We start from the raw sequence: 17,029 nt of genomic DNA, 5'->3' as shown, positions 1-17,029 counted from the left end.
CTCAAAAAGGCATATAAATTATGCATATGATATGATGCAAAGTTCTGATTCAATCAAAAACAAAGGGAAGGGAAAATTGCAGTTCCTATTCGAATTATGTTGGTTTGGTTAAATGAAAGGGACAAGTCTTTTTTTTTTTTTTTTCAGAAAAAAGTTTTCTAAGTCAAGTCAGATCTGAAATCTTTACACAATCAGACACCAATTAATAATCACAAATTTACTAAGAAAAATTCATTGTGCTTGTTGCCAATTGCAATGCGCAGTTAAGGTAATGCATTTTTTTTTCACCCTTAATCTGCCATATAAGGGACACTATATATAAGAAGAGTATCCAGGATAATGTTTCAGTAGATTAACATGTTGAACTTGAAAGTAATCATGGAATACAAACTTCACTTGTAAAGTATTCATTCTGTTGATCAAATGTATTTCAGATGGGCTTCCTAATTATTGATTAGAAGTAATATCAATGTATCTTGTAATTGGTGTGTGTTGGCTTTCCCCCACAACCATCCAGATGTTCAACATAGATATAGGCATATTGTCTCCTAGTAAATGTATAGGCAAGGCTGTTTCTTTTTCAAAACCTTAGCAAATTTCTTGATCCTCAAATGGAAGGTTTCTATAACTATACTTAAGGCATGATTCATGGACTTCAGAGTTCATTGCGATACTTTAGCATTGTTCTTCTATATCGCTGCTGCCATTACCTTCTTTGTTTCTTCCCATTCTTGTCAATTTTCTTATAAGTAAATGCATAAACTAATAAATTTTATTATTTTAATTTTTCCTTTTTATGCGTATGAATAAGATATCAAAGGTGTGGCCATGAGTTTTCATTAGGTTCTTCCTATGGATTTTCAGATATTTCAACATTTGAATCACATTACTGATCTCAAACTTGTTTGTCTGTTGTTTTTATTTGTTTAAATTGTAATTACAAAAATATCACTTCATTCACTCTAGATTGTATACGTTTTATTACTTCTTAGTTTTTCTTGTTCTTATCTCATGTGTCACATTTATCCACGATGACTATGTACTTTCAGGAAAGAGATATCACAACTGCAGAAAAAAGAAATTGAAATGAAAAAGGCAGCAGCTAGACACCGGAGCTAATAGTGAAAGCCAAATTCACTCCACCTGCTCCGTATAAACTCTGGCCATTCACGCTCTGTGAATGCTCCCGAATGCCGTATATTCAACATCGTTTTTGTCAACCCCCATATGGAAACCCTAACCCACCGAGCTAAGCAGATTCTTCGTCGGAGAGCACAATCACGGCGATGGCGCTGGTTAGTTTCAGCTGGTGAGATGTAGGCGATGCTGAGAGACTGAGATCTCTGTTACGAGCTTCACGCGTTCACGAACGTCAACAGGCTTGGTGAGACATGCTGGATCAAGATCTCAACCAGCGCTCGCATCGTGTAGGGATTCTCTCGATTTTTTGTTTTTCTGGTACTCGATCTTTAATCTCTTTGATTTAGGGTTTCCTTTGTGTTTTCGTGGTTTTTGATTTGGTTTTTGGTAGTTGTTTTCTTTCTTGATAATTTGAGATGGTCTGAAGTTTATTTTTATCAATGTTAACTAGATTGGTTTCCGTATGATCTGTCGCCAGAAAAAACCATTGCCTTTATGATCGTTGGAGAAAACCCCACCGCTCTGGTCGTCGGTGTAAGTTATGTGCGGCGTCGTGTCTTTGCCCTGAATCTTCCCCATTATCTCAGTCGAATTCAAGGTGGGTAGGTAAGGGTTTTATATTTTGAAATTAATTTTGTTTATAATCATCGTGTTTTCTATGTATTATTGTGTTTAACGTAATTATGAATTCGCTGTTGCTCTATTTATAATCTTCCCTTTGGTGGCTCTGTTTTTGGCTATGATCTGGGTGTTTCTGGTCTCTTTTTTTTTAACCCTTATTTCACTGTTTCATACTTATGTTTTTCGTGAATGATTGTCGATGAATTGGATATTCTAATTTCCTTTTTTCGTGGAGCATGTGGCCACTTTCAAGTCTTTGTTTTTTTCAACTCTCATTCTGGATTTGATTTTTATGTTGATTTCCTTTGGCTTTAGGCATGTTTATTTCTCATAATAGTAACAACTGCAAACAGTATCATTTTATTTTAATTGCAGAATATAGTCGCTGAATTATTCTTCAATTTTTCTTCATATTCAAAGGTGTAAAAAATAAGTTAATATATTTATAGTGTGCAATTTTGGCCGCTGATTTGTTGTGTTGTGTGTCTGTTTCTCTGATCTTTGGGTTTTTTATCTTCTTGATTATTTACTTGTCCATCTCTATTGTTTATTTCTTCCATTATACCATCCTTTGCTTGAGAATCGCCCTCTCTATCTGTCGTTATATCTCGAGGCAGAAACCCTAGACCTTCCACCCCAATTTTCTCCTTCCAGTTCATGTGGTGAAGCACTTAAGAATCATATGCTTATAGCTATCTTTATAATAAATTCTGTTTTATTCTGATTCATTTGTGTCTTCGTGATGTTTTTGGAGTTTTGATTAGTTGGTTATATGTAAATAATACTGGGTGTAAATTGCTTGGATGTTTTAGTGTTTGGATCTGTTGATTCTGTTTGAGTTTATATAGCACAAAATACGTTACATATTCCAGCGTGGTTATATATGTCCATTTTATTTTTTCATTCCTGCTGTGAAAAAAGCAAAAGGTTATTGAATGAGAAAAATAGTAGGCTTATATTAAGAATTGTTGGATATTAAGTTTGTTTTCCATTTGAATTCATAAATTAGTTTTTATCCTTGGTTATCTTATAATTCCAGGTAAAACAGGCCAACAATTTTGATTGGATCATCAGGGATGAAGAGAACATTACAAAGGAAGTAGGTCAGGCTATGACTGCAAGCAATGAAGTACAGCTAAAGAGGCTTATTAGTGGAGTGAGCTAAAATGTTGTTATTATGCTTTTCTTTTTTTTTTTCTCTCAATTTGCTTTGCACTGGAACTCTTAACACTTCTTTTTCTAACCCTTATTATTTTTTGAATTGTGATGAGTTAGTGTATAGTGTTTGCTTATGTTAGTCTAACTATTTGTTTTCTTTTAATTAATAATTAGCTATAGTTTTTTTATACTTGAGAATCAGAAATTAAAATCATGTTTTATGTTTAGGACATTATTATGGTGAATTTGAAGCTAAGATTGTGTCTGTTCACATAATAAACATCATTTGAGTTGTTAATGTTTTCTTTAACTTATTATTTTTCAAAAATCTTTATTTTATGCTGTTTGTCTGTTGAATCCGGTAAACTTTTATCAACTTTTAATTTATTTTTTTAGGAACATTTAGAAGGGAGAGAAGAAAGAACTAAGCTTTCCACGCATTATATGCAAGGTGCTGCCGTTTTCTCCAATGACGATGAGTTGATATCCGGTTAGTTGTCTATATGATTAAGTTTATGCTATGAATGGGCATTTCCATATATTATATGAGGTCAATCCTTATCATTTGCTATGTATGCTGCAATTGTTGTAATGATGCATAGTTTTAATTTTTTAAAAAGGTATTGTATGAAGTTTTGAAGAATATTAAATGTAAAAGAGTAATAAAGAGATAAAAAAATAGTTCATATTTTATTCCATGTTAAATTAGGAGTACTATTTCATATTCTATTGTACTTAATGTAACTAAGGTAAAATAAATAGTATTTATAAATTTTTTTGTAGATTTAACCTTAAATTTTTTCGTCAAGTAAATTATAATATAATCCTAACAAAAAAATTACACTAAAACTAAAATAAAAAATAAAATAGTAGCATGTTTCTGAAATTAAATAAAAAATTAAATAGTAATTAAATCATAAATTTTTTATAATAAATAAATTAAAAATATGTAAACAATAACATGTTAAAGAGTTATATCTAAAAAAAATATTTTAATTATATAGTTATTAATTTTTATTTCAAATATTTTAATAAAATAATTACAAAGTTGGAATTTTTTAATAATCTTTTTTAATTTTGAAAAAAAATACAATTAAAAACATCTTTTTTAAATATAAAAAATTTAATATAATTATTCATATTTAATAAATATTTTTAGATTCTTATTTTTGAGAATTTTAAAAAATACATGACAAAATTAATTAACTTAAAATATAAAATAACAATAATATCAAATAAAAAAAATACTTAAAAGTAAAAAAATTCTAAAATCATAATTCAAATTCAATATATGATAAAAAAAATTAACAAACACCTACAGAAAAGTTAGGACAACTGACATAAGATGTTGTCACCATGATGGTGGATTTTCACCGTTAGCTTTCATCTCTACAGCAGTTTCAGGATCTCTATCATTAGAACCACATGTCATTCTTTAACAGTCAATGATAGAGATCATAGAATTGTTGTAAACCGAAGCTAATGGTAAAAATTCATCATGATATCTTTTTCGCAGGTGTGTGTTAATTTTCTATTATCTTACATTGAATTTGGGGTATGATTTTGAAATTTTTTTTACTTTTAAGTACTTTTTTTTTATTTAATATTATTATTATTTTATATTATAAGTTAATTAGTTTGGTCATATTATTTAAAAATAAGAATTTAAAAATATTTATTGAATATAAATTATTATAATAAATTTTTTTATATTAAAAAATGTTTCTAATTGTTTTTTTCATTTAATTTAAAAAATATTAAAAAATTTTAATTTGATAATTATTTTATTAAAAAATTAATTATTTGAAATAAAAAATTAATAAATATATAATTAAAATATTTTTTAGATATAATTCTTTAACATGTTATTGTTTACATATTTTTAATTTGTTTATTATAAAAAGTTTATGATTTAATTATTAATTATTTATTTTTTTATTTAATTTAAGGGACATGCTACTATTTTATTTTTTATATAGCTTTAGTGTGTTTTTTTTGTTGGAATTATAATTTATTTGGAAGGGAAGTTTAAGGTTAGATCTACAAAAAAAAAAATTGTAGATGCTCTTTATTTTATCTCAGTTACATTAAGTACAATAGGATATAGAGATATTACTCTTCGTTCTACATGGAGTGAAATAGGAACTGTTTTCGTATTTCTATGTTACACTTTTGCATCTAATATTCTTCAAAACTTCACAAAACCTTTTTAGAAGGTTAGAATCATGCATCATTACAACATTTGCAGCATGAATAGTTGGGAATAAGTTAGTCCATAAAGTAAAAATTTGTTCAGCTGTTATGGTCTTTTTAGTCATTGGTAGTGGAACAATTATGGCTTATTTTTTAGAGGATATAAGTGTTTTTGATAGTTTTTATTTGGTTGTAATTTTCATGACAATCGTAGGTTACAGTGATTACTCATTTAGTACAATTGCAGGAGTGTATTTCAGTTACATATAGTTATATAGTTATGTAGCTTCATATCTAACTAGTCTTGTCCTTCTTCTTTGAATTGTATTTTGTACAATGATAATGAATAAAAGCAATTTTTTTACACATTATTTTCTTTTCTTCTCATAATATATTTAATTAGTTTACATACACAACAATTACATCGTGTGAGCATAAAAATATAAAACATAGTTAACGGAAAAAATAATTAAAATAGAAATAAAAATTCATATTGTTCAAATAAAATTTAGTGTATATAATAGTAAACTGAATACAATTTAAGATAATATCACTAAAACAATTCATAAGAGACCTTTTGTTTTGGGACGACCACTGAAAAAGGTATAGCTAACACAGAAAACATCACTACTAGTGTCGATCTGCACATAAAAATCAACTGGAGGAGAATCTAATCGCACTCCTGAATAGTAGAGCCTAAAATTCAAAGGATTTAAACTAATTACTGATTGTAAAATTAAAAAAAAAAGAGAAGTTAAAACTTACCAAGCTTGAAGGCACATTTTTAGATCTGAATTCTCCTATCATTTGATTCTGTAACAATGAATAGCAAAACTCAATCTCAAGTTCAAATGCAAGATTTTATGAAAAAAAGAAATAAAATTACTGAAAAATGGATTCCCAATAAGGAGTTGATTGATCAAGAGGCAAAATCCAAGCAAACATTACTTAACTTTAGTGAGTATATTTAAAAAAGTTACAATTTTATACTTTTGATCAAAATATTTTTTTTTTGTAAATTTAGAACAAATTATAATTTCATAAAAATGACCAACAATATATACAATAATGAACCCAATAATAAAATCAACCCTTATCTCTTAATATTTTTAAATTAAAAAAAAAAAGACAAAGGGTCCAAAGAAATAAGGCCCATAATCTTTTTTTTGGTTGGTGGATTGGACAACTCTCAATTCTAGGTATACAACACACCCACACACTCCTTATACATTTTATCACATTTTTCCTCAATTACATTTTCTAGGGGTTTGAACCCTAGACCTTTGAGGTGGGGAGGAGGATATATGCCATTAGAGCCAAGGCTCATCGGCATAAGGCCCATAATCTATCTTCAATAATCGATTTCCACTTTATTTCGGAATTGGACCTTTAAAATTGTGGATCCAATACTTTTTTTTCCACCTTATTTTTTTTACAGCCTATGACTATGTTGGAGAGGCTGAATCATCCCCACCACCCAGCCCCACCCCATCGCCACCACGCCGCCGCCACTCCCACCATCACCGTCGCTGCCAGCACCGCCGCTTCCATGACTGCCACCAACACTGCAGCCGCTGACGCCATCCCTAACGCCACCGTCGCCATTGTCGCCGGCCCCTCCGCTGTCGTCGTCATTTCCGCCGCCAAAGTCGTGACCACCGTCGTCTTCGCTGCCATTGTCGCTGACGCCATCACCACCGCCTTAGCCACGTCCACCCCATTACCCCCTGCCACCCCACCACCTCCATTCTACCACTACCATTGCTAGACACCGCCAACCCCAGCACCCTCACCCCCCTCCTCACCACCAGTCAGTCCAGTACCCTCACCTCCTCATCGCCCGCAGTCTATCCTTACCAGTGGTATCCGACACTGCCAACCCCAGCACCCTCACCCCCTCGTCGCCCACAATCGATCCTTACAGTGGTATCCGACACCGCCAACCCCAGCACCCTCACCCTCCTCGTCGCCACCAGTCAGTCCAGCACCCTCACCCCCCTCGTCGCGCGCAGTCTATCCTTACCAGTGGTATCTGATGACACTGCCAACCCAGCACCCTCACCCCCTCGTCGCCTGTAGTCGATCCTTACCAGCGGGATCTGACACCGCCAACCCTAGCAACCTCACCCCCTTCGTCGCCCCCAGTCGGTCCTTACCAACGGTATCCGACACCGCCAACCCCAGCACCCTAAGCACCCTCGTCGCCTGCAGTCGATCCTTACCAGTGGTATCCGACACCGCTAACCCTAACACCCTCACCCTTTCGTCGCCCGCAGTCGATCCTTACCAGTGGGATTCGACACCGCCAAGATAGAGATCTTGAAACTGGTGCAGAGACGAAAGCTAATGGTGGAAATCCACCATCATGGTGGCAAAATCTTATGTCGGTTGTCCGACTTTTTTGCAGGTGTGTGTTAATTTTCTGTTATTATATATTGAATTTGGGCTATGATTTTGAATTTTTTTTATTTTTAAGTACTTTTTTTATTTGGTATTATTGCTATTTTATATTTTAAGTTAATTAGTTTGGTCATGTATTGTTTGAAAATCTTAAAAATAAGAATCCAAAAATATTTATTTAGTATGAATCATTATATTAAATTTTTTTATATTAAAAAGAAAAATATTTTTAATTGTATTTCTTTATTCAAAATTAAAAAGAATATTAAAAAAATATTTAGAATAATTAAAGAAATCAATTCCAATTTTGTAATTATTTTATTTAAAAAATATTTGAAATAAAAATTAATAAATATATAATTAAAATATTTTTTTAGATATAACTCTTTAACATGTTATTGTTTACATATTTTTAATTTGTTTATTATAAAAAGTTTATGATTTAATTACTGATTATTTATTTTTTATTTAATTTCAGGGACATGCTTCTATTTTATTTTTTATATTAGCTTTAATGTGTTTTTTTTTTATTTTTTTGTTGGGATTATAATTTACTTGAAGGAAAAGTTTAAGGTTAAGTCTATAAAGAAATTTGTAGATGCTCTTTATTTTACCTCAATTACATTAAATACAGTAGGATATGGGTATATTACTCCTCGTTCTACATGGAGTAAAATAGGAACTATTTTTGTATCTCTTTGTTGCCATTTTGCATCTAATATTCTTCAAAGCTTTATACAATACCTTCTTAAAAAGTTATAACCATGCATCATTACAACATTTGCAGCATACATACCAAATGGCTAGATAGTTGAGAATAAGTTAGTCCAAAAAGTAAAAGTTTGTTCAGCTGTTGTTATTGTCTTCTTAGTCATTGATAGAGGAACAATGATGGCCTATTTTTTAGAGGATATAAGTATTTTTGATAGTTTTTATTTGATTGTAATTTTCATGACAACCGTAAGTTGGGGTGGTTACTCATTTAGTACGGTTGCAGGAAGGTGTATTTCAGTAATTTGGATTGCATTTAGTGTTGTTACCATGGTTCTGAAAATCAAATCAGACCGATCGGTTCAACCAGATTAATCGGTCACTAGTCACCTAGCCAGTCCGGGTAAGGTCAGAAGCAAAAAATTGGTGAAAAAATCAGTCGAACCGGCGGTTAATTGGTGAATCGGCAGAACCGTCTGATTTTTAAGCAGGTTTATGGTTTTAAAGTAAAACCCCAAAACGGCGTCGTTTTGTCTGTTAAAAAAAGAAAAGAAAGGCTAAACGTAAACGAAGCTGAACCCTAATCACCCAGGAGAGGAATCCGCACCCACAGCAACTGATCTCTCATTCTCTCTTCTCTTCGCAATCGCATATCCACCACCACCAATTGATCAGCCCACCACCATCACCACCGCATCCCGCAGCCACAGCAGCGAAGGCTTTGACCACCGTAGCCACCACCGCGTCCTCTTTCGTCGCCGAGCTCGCCTCCTCTTTTGTCGCCGTTACTCGCCGCCGGTAAGTAATACTCTGTTATTCACTTATTCCTCCTCGCTGCCTTCTGATTTTCTATGCATGATTTTCTGATTTATTTGTTTGCTGGATTCAAGATTTTGATTTATTTGTTATCTGTTCATGATTTATTTGTTTGCTGGATTCATGATTTTGATTTTTGATTTTTTGAGGTTATTTGTTGATGATTTATTTGTTTGCTGCTTCGTGATTTTGGTTGCTGAATTATTTATTTGTTCATGGTTTTTTGAGGTTATTTTTTGTTTTTGATTTTCTGATTGTTACAGATGGAACAATCACAAAGTAACCCACACGCACAAGATAATGCTGTTCAAGATTCTCAAACTGGTTCATCTAGAGGTAAATCTGATCCAGCTTGGCAATATTTTACAGTGAAGTATGACAAAAATAACAAGGCTCAATATACATATATTTTCTGCTTGAATACTTACAATGGAGGGGGGATACATAGAATGAAATATCATCTTGCAAAAATTCCTGGACAAATTAAAGTATGTAACAAAGTAACTAAAGATGTTGAACTTCAATTCAAAAGGCTTTTGGAGGAAAACAAAAAAAATAAGGCAGAAAAAAGAAAATTTACAAGTGATTGTTATGATGTGGAAACACAAGCGGAAGAAGAGTGTGAAGCGCCTAATCCTGTACAACCTCCGGCTCCTGCAACAATAGGTGACAAAGGAAAGAGAAGAGCTATTGCTGCTACTCCAATTGGAAGTTATTTTAAGGGAAGGACTATGCAAGGCTCTCAACCAACTTTGAAAAGTGTTTTGGTCAGTAAACAAGTTGTGCACAAGGTTAAGTTGGGGCTTGCAAAATGGATCATTGATGCACGTATTCCATTCAATGCAATTCAATCACCTTACTTTCAACCTGCCTTGGACGGCGTTGCTGAAATTGGACCTGGTTTCAAGGGACTGTCATACCATGAAATGAGAGTTTATTTGCTGGCAGATCTTAAGAAGGAGTGTCAGTTGCTTGTTGAAGGCTATAGGAGCTCGTGGAAAAGCACTGGTTGTACATTGATGGCAGATGGCTGGACTGATCAAAGGTAGTGTACGTTAATTAATTTTCTAGTTTATTGTCCCGCTGGTATGTCATTTGTTAAGTCTGTTGATGATTTTGATATGATAAAAACTGCCGATACCTTGTTTAAATTGTTTGCTGAGGTTATTGAGTGGGTTGGGTCTAGTAACATTGTGCATGTGGTTACTGATAATGCTACGAATTATGTATCTACTGGAAAACTCATTCAAGAAAAGTATCCAAACATTTTTTGGTCTCCTTGTGCTGTTCACTACATCAATCTTATTTTGAAAGACATAGCAAGTATTCCTCACATAGCTGACCTTGTCTCTCGTGCTTCAAAACTGACTGTATTTGTTTACAATCATATGATTTTCTTGTCATAGCTTAGAAAAAGAAAAGATTGGAAAGAAATTGTTTGACCAGGAGTTACACGTTTTGCTACTGTTTTCATTACTTTGTAAAGTATATATGATCATAAATAAGACTTGCAAACATTGGTGGTGGACAAATATTTTACTTCTCATAAATTATCTAAGAGTGTCAATGGAAGTTGGTTAGCTCAATTATCTTGGATAGTAAGTTTTGGGATGATTGTCTTACTACTGTGATGATTGTTGGTCCTCTTATTAAGTTATTGAGGCTTGTTGATGCTGATGAGAAACCTTCTCTGCGATACGTGTATGAGGGCATACAAAAAGCCAAAATTGCTATCAAGACAATGTTTAGAAATAGAAAAGCTGCATACACACCTTATACAAATATCTTGAAAATGCGGTGGGATAAGCATTTGAAGCGTGACCTCCATGCAGCAGCATACTTTTTGAATCCAGATTTCTTCTATAGTGAGGGGTTTGTTGAGAAAGCAAATATCTTGAGGTCTTTACTTGATTTATTTGATATTGAAACTCTTTGCGATGACTCAATTGCCGCAATGCAAGAAATACAGTTGTATTGAGATCGAAAAGAAAATTTTGGAAGGGAAAGTGCTTTGAAAGCAATTAAGAGACTCGAACCTGGTAGGTTATTATATTTCTATGTTCAATTTACTTTGAAAGTTTTTTAAATATTGAATGAGAATTGATGTTTGACTTTCATATTCTGGTAGGTGAATGGTGGAGGCTACACAGTGGAAGTGCTCCTAATTTGCAAAAAATGGCGATTCATCTTCTTCATCAAACATCTTCATCATCCGGATGTGAGAGGAACTGGAGCCTCTTTGAACAAATCCATTCAAAGAGGAGGAACCGATTAGAGCGTCAAAGGTTAAGTGACATTATTTATGTGACTTATAATCTACGCCTTCAATCTAGATTGCATCGCAAGAAGAAGAATTATGATCCAATTGACATTGAAAGCATTGACATAGTAGATTTTTGGGTAATGACGGATGAAGATGATCCTGAATTTACTAATGGAGACATCGAAGGCATTGAAAATTTAATTTACAAGGATAATGCTATGCCTTCATATCCTAAATGTGATTGAAATAGAAAAACTTGTTTCATTTACTAAAGATATCTGTTATAAAGTTATAACTTTAATTTTTTCTTGGTTTTTTATTTTATTTTATTAGATAGAGGAGATGTGGAAGTTGATGTGGATTTGCCTGATGTTGCTGATTCTTCAAATACAGCTTCTTTTGGTGGTACTTCTGAAGATGGTGGCTTTGGATTACCTGTTTATGATGGAGATATTGGAACACTTAATGATAATTATGATTTTTGATAAGTTGCACCTTTGATTAGTTGAAAACTTGCTAGTAATTGTTTCTTTTGGATGTAGAACATTATGGGTTTATCATTATGTGCATTTTTTTGTTTAGTTAAAAATTTTGATGTTTGAAGTTTTTGTGAACCTCTAATATTAAGTTATGGATAATTTAATTTTTTAAATTTTATTAAGTTAGAAATTATTGAATTTATATATTTAAAATTATTTTTAGGTTTTTTAATAATTTTATTTAATATTTAATTAAATCGGTTGAATTCCGGTTGAACTCCGGTCGAACCAGTGATTCATTTAACTAGTGACCTCACCGGTTTATTGACCGGTCCGGTTTTCGCAACCTTGGTTGTTACATATAGTTATGTAGCTTCATATCTAACTAGTCTTGTTCTTCCTCCTTCAATTGTATTTTGTAAATTGTACAATGATATTGTACAACGATAGTAAATGAAAGTAGTTTTTTTTTCCACACTTTTTTCTTTTCTCCTCATAATATATTTAATTAGTTTACATACACAACAATTACATCGTGTGAGCATAAAAATATAAAAACATAGTTAACGGAAAAAATGAATCAAAATAGAAATGAAAATTCATATTGTTCAAATAAAACTTGAAGTATATAATAATAAACTTATTACAATCTAAGATAATATCACTAAAACAATTCGTAAGAGACCTCTTGTTTGGGGACAACTACCAAAAAAGGTGTAGCTAACACAGAAAACATCACTGTCAGTGTCAATCTGCACATAAAAATTAACTGGAGGTGGAGGAGAACCCAATTGCACTCCTGAATAGTACAACCTGAAATTCAAAATATTTAAACTAATTATTGATTGTAAAATAAATTTTAAAAAAAAGAAGTTGAAACTTACCAAGCTTGAAGGCACATTTCTAGATATGAATTCTCCTATCATACATTGCCGTAACAATCAAAGATTAAAGAGTGTGTGACTCACCGAAAAGCAAAACTCAATTCTAGGATCAAATGCAAGGTTCTATAAAAAAAAAAGAAATAAAATTACTGAAAAATGGATTCCCAACAAGGAGTTGATTGATCAAGAGGCAAAATTCAAGCAAACATTACCTAACTTTAGTAAGCATATTTAAAAAATTTACAATTTTATAATTTTGATCAAAATAATTTTTTTTAGTAAATTTAGAACAAATTATAATTTCATAAAAATGACTAGCAATATATATAATAATGAACCCAATAATGAAATCAACCCTCATCTTTTAATACTTTTAAATTCAACAAAAAAGACAAAAAGTCCAAAAAAATAAGGCCCATAATCTATCTTCAATAATTGATTTCCACTTTATTTTAGAATTGGACCTTTAAAATTGTTGATCCAATACTTTTTTTTTCCACTTCATTTTTTTATAGACCTATGACAATGTTGGAAAGGCTTAATCATCTCCACCACCCAGCCCCACCACACCACCACCATCACCGCCACCGCCATCGCCACTCCCACCATCACTGCAGCCACCAGCACCGCCGCTTCCACAACCGCCGCCTCCAGCACCGCCGCCACCGCTACCAGCACCGCTACTGTCGCCACCGCTGAAGCCACGTCCACCCCCACCACCTCCATTCTACCACCACTATCGCTATACACCGTCAACCCCAGCACCCTCACCCCCCTCGTCGCCACCAGTCAATCCAGCAACTTCACCCCACGTCGTCCGTTGTCGATCCTTACCAGTGGTATCCGACACTGCCAACCCAAGCACCCTCACCCCCTTCATCGCCACCAATCAGTCCTTACCAGCGGGATCCAACACCGCCAACCCCAGCACCCTCCTCGCCACCGGTCAGCACCCACACCCCCTCGTCGCCCGCAGTCGATCCTTACTAGTGGTATCCGACACCGCCAACCCTAGCACCCTCACCCTCCTCGTCGCCCGCAGTCGATCCTTACTAGTGGTATCCGACACCGCCAACCCTAGCACCCTCACCCTCCTCGTCGTCCGCAGTCGATTCTTACCAGCGGGATCCGACACCGCAACCCCAGCACCGTCACCCCCTCGTCGCCCGCAGTCGTTCCTTACCAGCGATGGAAGCTAATGGTGAAAACCCATCATCATGGTGGCAACATGTTATGTCGGTTGTCTTACCTTTTCTGCAGGTGTGTGTTAATTTACTGTTATCATACATTGAATTTGAGCTATGATTTTGAATTTTTTTTACTTTTAAGTACTTTTTTATTTGGTATTATTGCTATTTTATATTTTAAGTTAATTAGGTTGGTCATGTATTGTTTAAAAATCTTAAAAATAAGAATTCAAAAATATTTATTGAGTATGAATCATTATATTAAATTTTTTTTATATTAGAAAGAAATATATTTTTAATTGTATTTATTTATTCAAAATTAAAAAAGAATATTAAAAAATATTTAGAATAATTAAAGAAATCAATTCCAATTTTGTAATTATTTTAGTAAAAAAATTATTTAAAATAAAAAATTAATAAATATATAATTAAAATATTTTTTTAGATATAACTCTTTAATATGTTATTGTTTACATATTTTTAATTTATTTATTATAAAAAGTTTATAATTTAATTACTAATTATTTATTTTTTTATTTAATTTTAGGGACATGCTACTATTTTATTTTTTATATAACTTTAGTATGTCTTTTTTTTTATTTTTTGGTTGGGATTATAATTTACTTGAAGGGGAAGTTTAAGGTTAGGTCTACAAAGAAATTTATAGATACTCTTTAATTTGTAGATACTCTTTAAGGTTAGGTCTACAATAGAATATGGGATATTACTCCTCGTTCTACATGGAGTAAAATAGAAATTATTTTTTGTATCTTTTTATTGTCCTTTTGCATCTAATATTTTTCAAAACTTTATACAATACCTTCTTAAAAAGTTATAACCATACATCATTACAACATTTTCAGTATGCATACCAAATGGGTGGATAGTTGAGAATAAATTAGTACAAAAAGTAAAAGTTTGTTCAGCCGTTGTTATTATCTTTTTAGTCATTGGTAGCGAAATAATTATGCCTATTTTTTAGAAGATATAAGTGTTTTTGATAGTTTTTATTTGGCTATAATTTCCATAATATATTTAATTAGTTTACATAAATAACAATTACATCGTGTGAGAATAAAAATATAAAACATACTTAACGAAAATAATGAATTAAAATAAAAATAAAAATTCATATTGTTCAAATAAAACTTGGTGTATATAATAGTAAACTGATTACAACTTAAGATAATATCACTAAAACAATTCATAAGAGACCTCTTGTTTGGGGACAAGCATCCAAAAAGGTGTAGCTAACATAGAAAACATCACTGCCAGTGTCAATCTGCATATAAAAATCAATTGGAAGAGAACCCAATTGCACTCCTGAATAGTACAGCCTGAAATTCAAAGAATTTAAACTAATTATTAATTGTAAAATAAATTTAAAAAAAAGAGAAGTTGAAACTTACCAAGTTTGAAGGCACATTTCTAGATCTGAATTCTCCTATCACACGTTGCCGTAACAATCAAAGATTAAAGAGGTGTGACTCACCGAAGAGCAAAATTCAATCACAGGTTCAAATGCAAGGTTCTATAAAAAAATTACTGAAAAATGGATTTTCAATAAAGAGTTGATTGATCAAGAGGTAAAATCCAAACAAACATTACCTAACTTTAGTATTTAGAACTTGATAATATGCATAAAGACTGGAATGAGAGCATGGTATTGTTGTTCTTATTGGAGAAGATTAATAGAAGAAACTGGCATAAGAAAGGAAAACAATTTAAAAGAGATCATCAACTGAGATTAGAAAAAACCTGCAGAGACAGAGAGTTAGAGCAAACCGGGAGAGAGGAGGAGGCGGTGGAGTAAAGCAGAGGAGGAAGGCTAGAGGAGGAGCAGAGAGACGAAGAGGAGGCAGCAGCAGAAAAAGGAGAGAAGAAGCATAAAGAGAGACTGTGACAGTGCAGAGAAAAAAATGTTTATTGAGTACAGATCATTATATTATACTTTTTTATGTTAAAAAAATATTTTTAATTATATTTCTTTATTCAAAATTAAAAAATATTAAAAAAATATTTTGAATAATTAAAGAAATCAACTCCAATTTTTTAATTATTTTATTTAAAAAATTATTTAAAATAAAAAATTAATAAATATATAATTAAAATATTTTTTAAATATAACTAATATATGACTTTTTAACATTATTTAATATTATGGTTTACATATTTTTAATTTATTTATTATAAAAAATTTATAATTTAATTATTAATTTTTTATTTTTTTATTTAATTTCAAGAACATGCTACCACTTTATTCTAGGTTAACTTTAGTGTGTCTTTTATATATATATATATATATATATATATATATATATATATATATATATATATATATATATATATATATATATATATTTGTCTTTCATTTAAATCAACACTAGCCAATTATTCATCATATATACTAAATAATTTAAGAATTAACATAAGTTTATTTTAAACATAAGTAACCTTAATTTTTTATATATCAAAAATATAAAATTATATAGCAAAAATAAGAGAATTTAAATCATAGATTAACTAGTTTTATGTAGTTACTAATAAAAATATATTGATACTACTTAACAATAATCTCAAAATAAAACTTATTTTTTTATTAATGAATTTTTTAATTATATTATTTATCTTCTTTATTTTAACTTGTATATGCATAAGAAATTAAATAATATTAATTAGGATGTTATCTTTAAAAAATATTTTACACTTAATTTTTGGTTCCAAATAAATAGGATGATCAAGAAGAACTTATTATTATTATTATTTCTAACCATATATAATAACCTATACTTGTTAATTAAACTAAAATATCGTAGCATTTATTCTCTTTGGTCGATACACACATATGTATGATACAATTAGTATTGAGTTAGCCCAATTAGAGAACTATAATATAAATAGGAGTATGATGTAATAATAGAAGGGGATGCATAGTGTAATTGAAAATTCTACTTTCTCTTTTTGACCTTAATTCTAGGAATTTCTCTTCTATTTTCTCTGATTATCTCTAATTCTCTCTAGTTCTTGATACAAATTCGTATCAAATGGTGCTTTCATTGAACACCATGCCAAATTTCTATGATGATGCAATTTGGGAATAGATTCAAACTAGCTTAAATTGCTTGAATTCAAATTATGAAAATCAAACCAAGATACTTGCAGAAATTCAGGCAACTT

At 31.6% G+C, this 17,029-nt stretch overlaps 1 protein-coding gene and 1 long non-coding RNA gene across 8 annotated transcripts; one reads left to right on the top strand and one right to left on the bottom strand.

Annotated features, from left to right (window-relative positions):
• Window positions 1-766: 766 nt before the first annotated feature.
• Window positions 767-11,956, top strand: LOC112695841 (uncharacterized). 7 transcript variants are annotated; one of them, XM_072196646.1, is made up of 9 exons: window positions 767-820; window positions 1,050-1,458; window positions 1,619-1,746; window positions 2,801-2,929; window positions 3,316-3,409; window positions 9,303-10,084; window positions 10,694-11,078; window positions 11,168-11,324; window positions 11,636-11,956. In XM_072196646.1, exons 6-7 carry the CDS (start codon window positions 9,303-9,305, stop codon window positions 10,698-10,700), a joined length of 789 nt encoding a protein of 262 aa, XP_072052747.1. In that variant the 5' UTR covers window positions 767-820; window positions 1,050-1,458; window positions 1,619-1,746; window positions 2,801-2,929; window positions 3,316-3,409; the 3' UTR covers window positions 10,701-11,078; window positions 11,168-11,324; window positions 11,636-11,956. The 7 variants fall into 7 exon arrangements, 2 of the variants coding, with proteins under 2 accessions (XP_072052747.1, XP_072052746.1); XM_072196645.1 differs by lacking the exon at window positions 767-820 and having other exon boundaries at window positions 912-1,458; window positions 1,592-1,738; XR_011862127.1 differs by lacking the exons at window positions 767-820; window positions 9,303-10,084; window positions 10,694-11,078; window positions 11,168-11,324; window positions 11,636-11,956 and having other exon boundaries at window positions 823-1,458; window positions 1,619-1,738; window positions 3,316-3,618.
• A 2,986-nt stretch (window positions 11,957-14,942) lies between these two features.
• LOC140173411 (uncharacterized) lies at window positions 14,943-15,761 on the bottom strand. The gene is made up of 2 exons (XR_011862126.1): window positions 15,262-15,761; window positions 14,943-15,189 (listed from the first exon to the last, which is right to left on the bottom strand). It is a non-coding gene; the product is annotated as an uncharacterized lncRNA (long non-coding RNA).
• Window positions 15,762-17,029: the final 1,268 nt, after the last annotated feature.

The sequence above is a fragment of the Arachis hypogaea genome, chromosome 6 (assembly GCF_003086295.3).
Source record: "Arachis hypogaea cultivar Tifrunner chromosome 6, arahy.Tifrunner.gnm2.J5K5, whole genome shotgun sequence".
Taxonomy (NCBI): domain Eukaryota; kingdom Viridiplantae; phylum Streptophyta; class Magnoliopsida; order Fabales; family Fabaceae; genus Arachis; species Arachis hypogaea.
The sequence above is the reverse complement of the archived record's forward strand: the minus strand, read 5'-3'. Positions and strand labels throughout refer to the sequence as shown.

What these genes read in the sequence shown, in the direction of transcription:
- LOC112695841 (XM_072196646.1), top strand. Translation starts at nt 9,303, where the DNA reads ATGGAACAATCACAAAGTAACCCACACGCACAAGATAATGCTGTTCAA.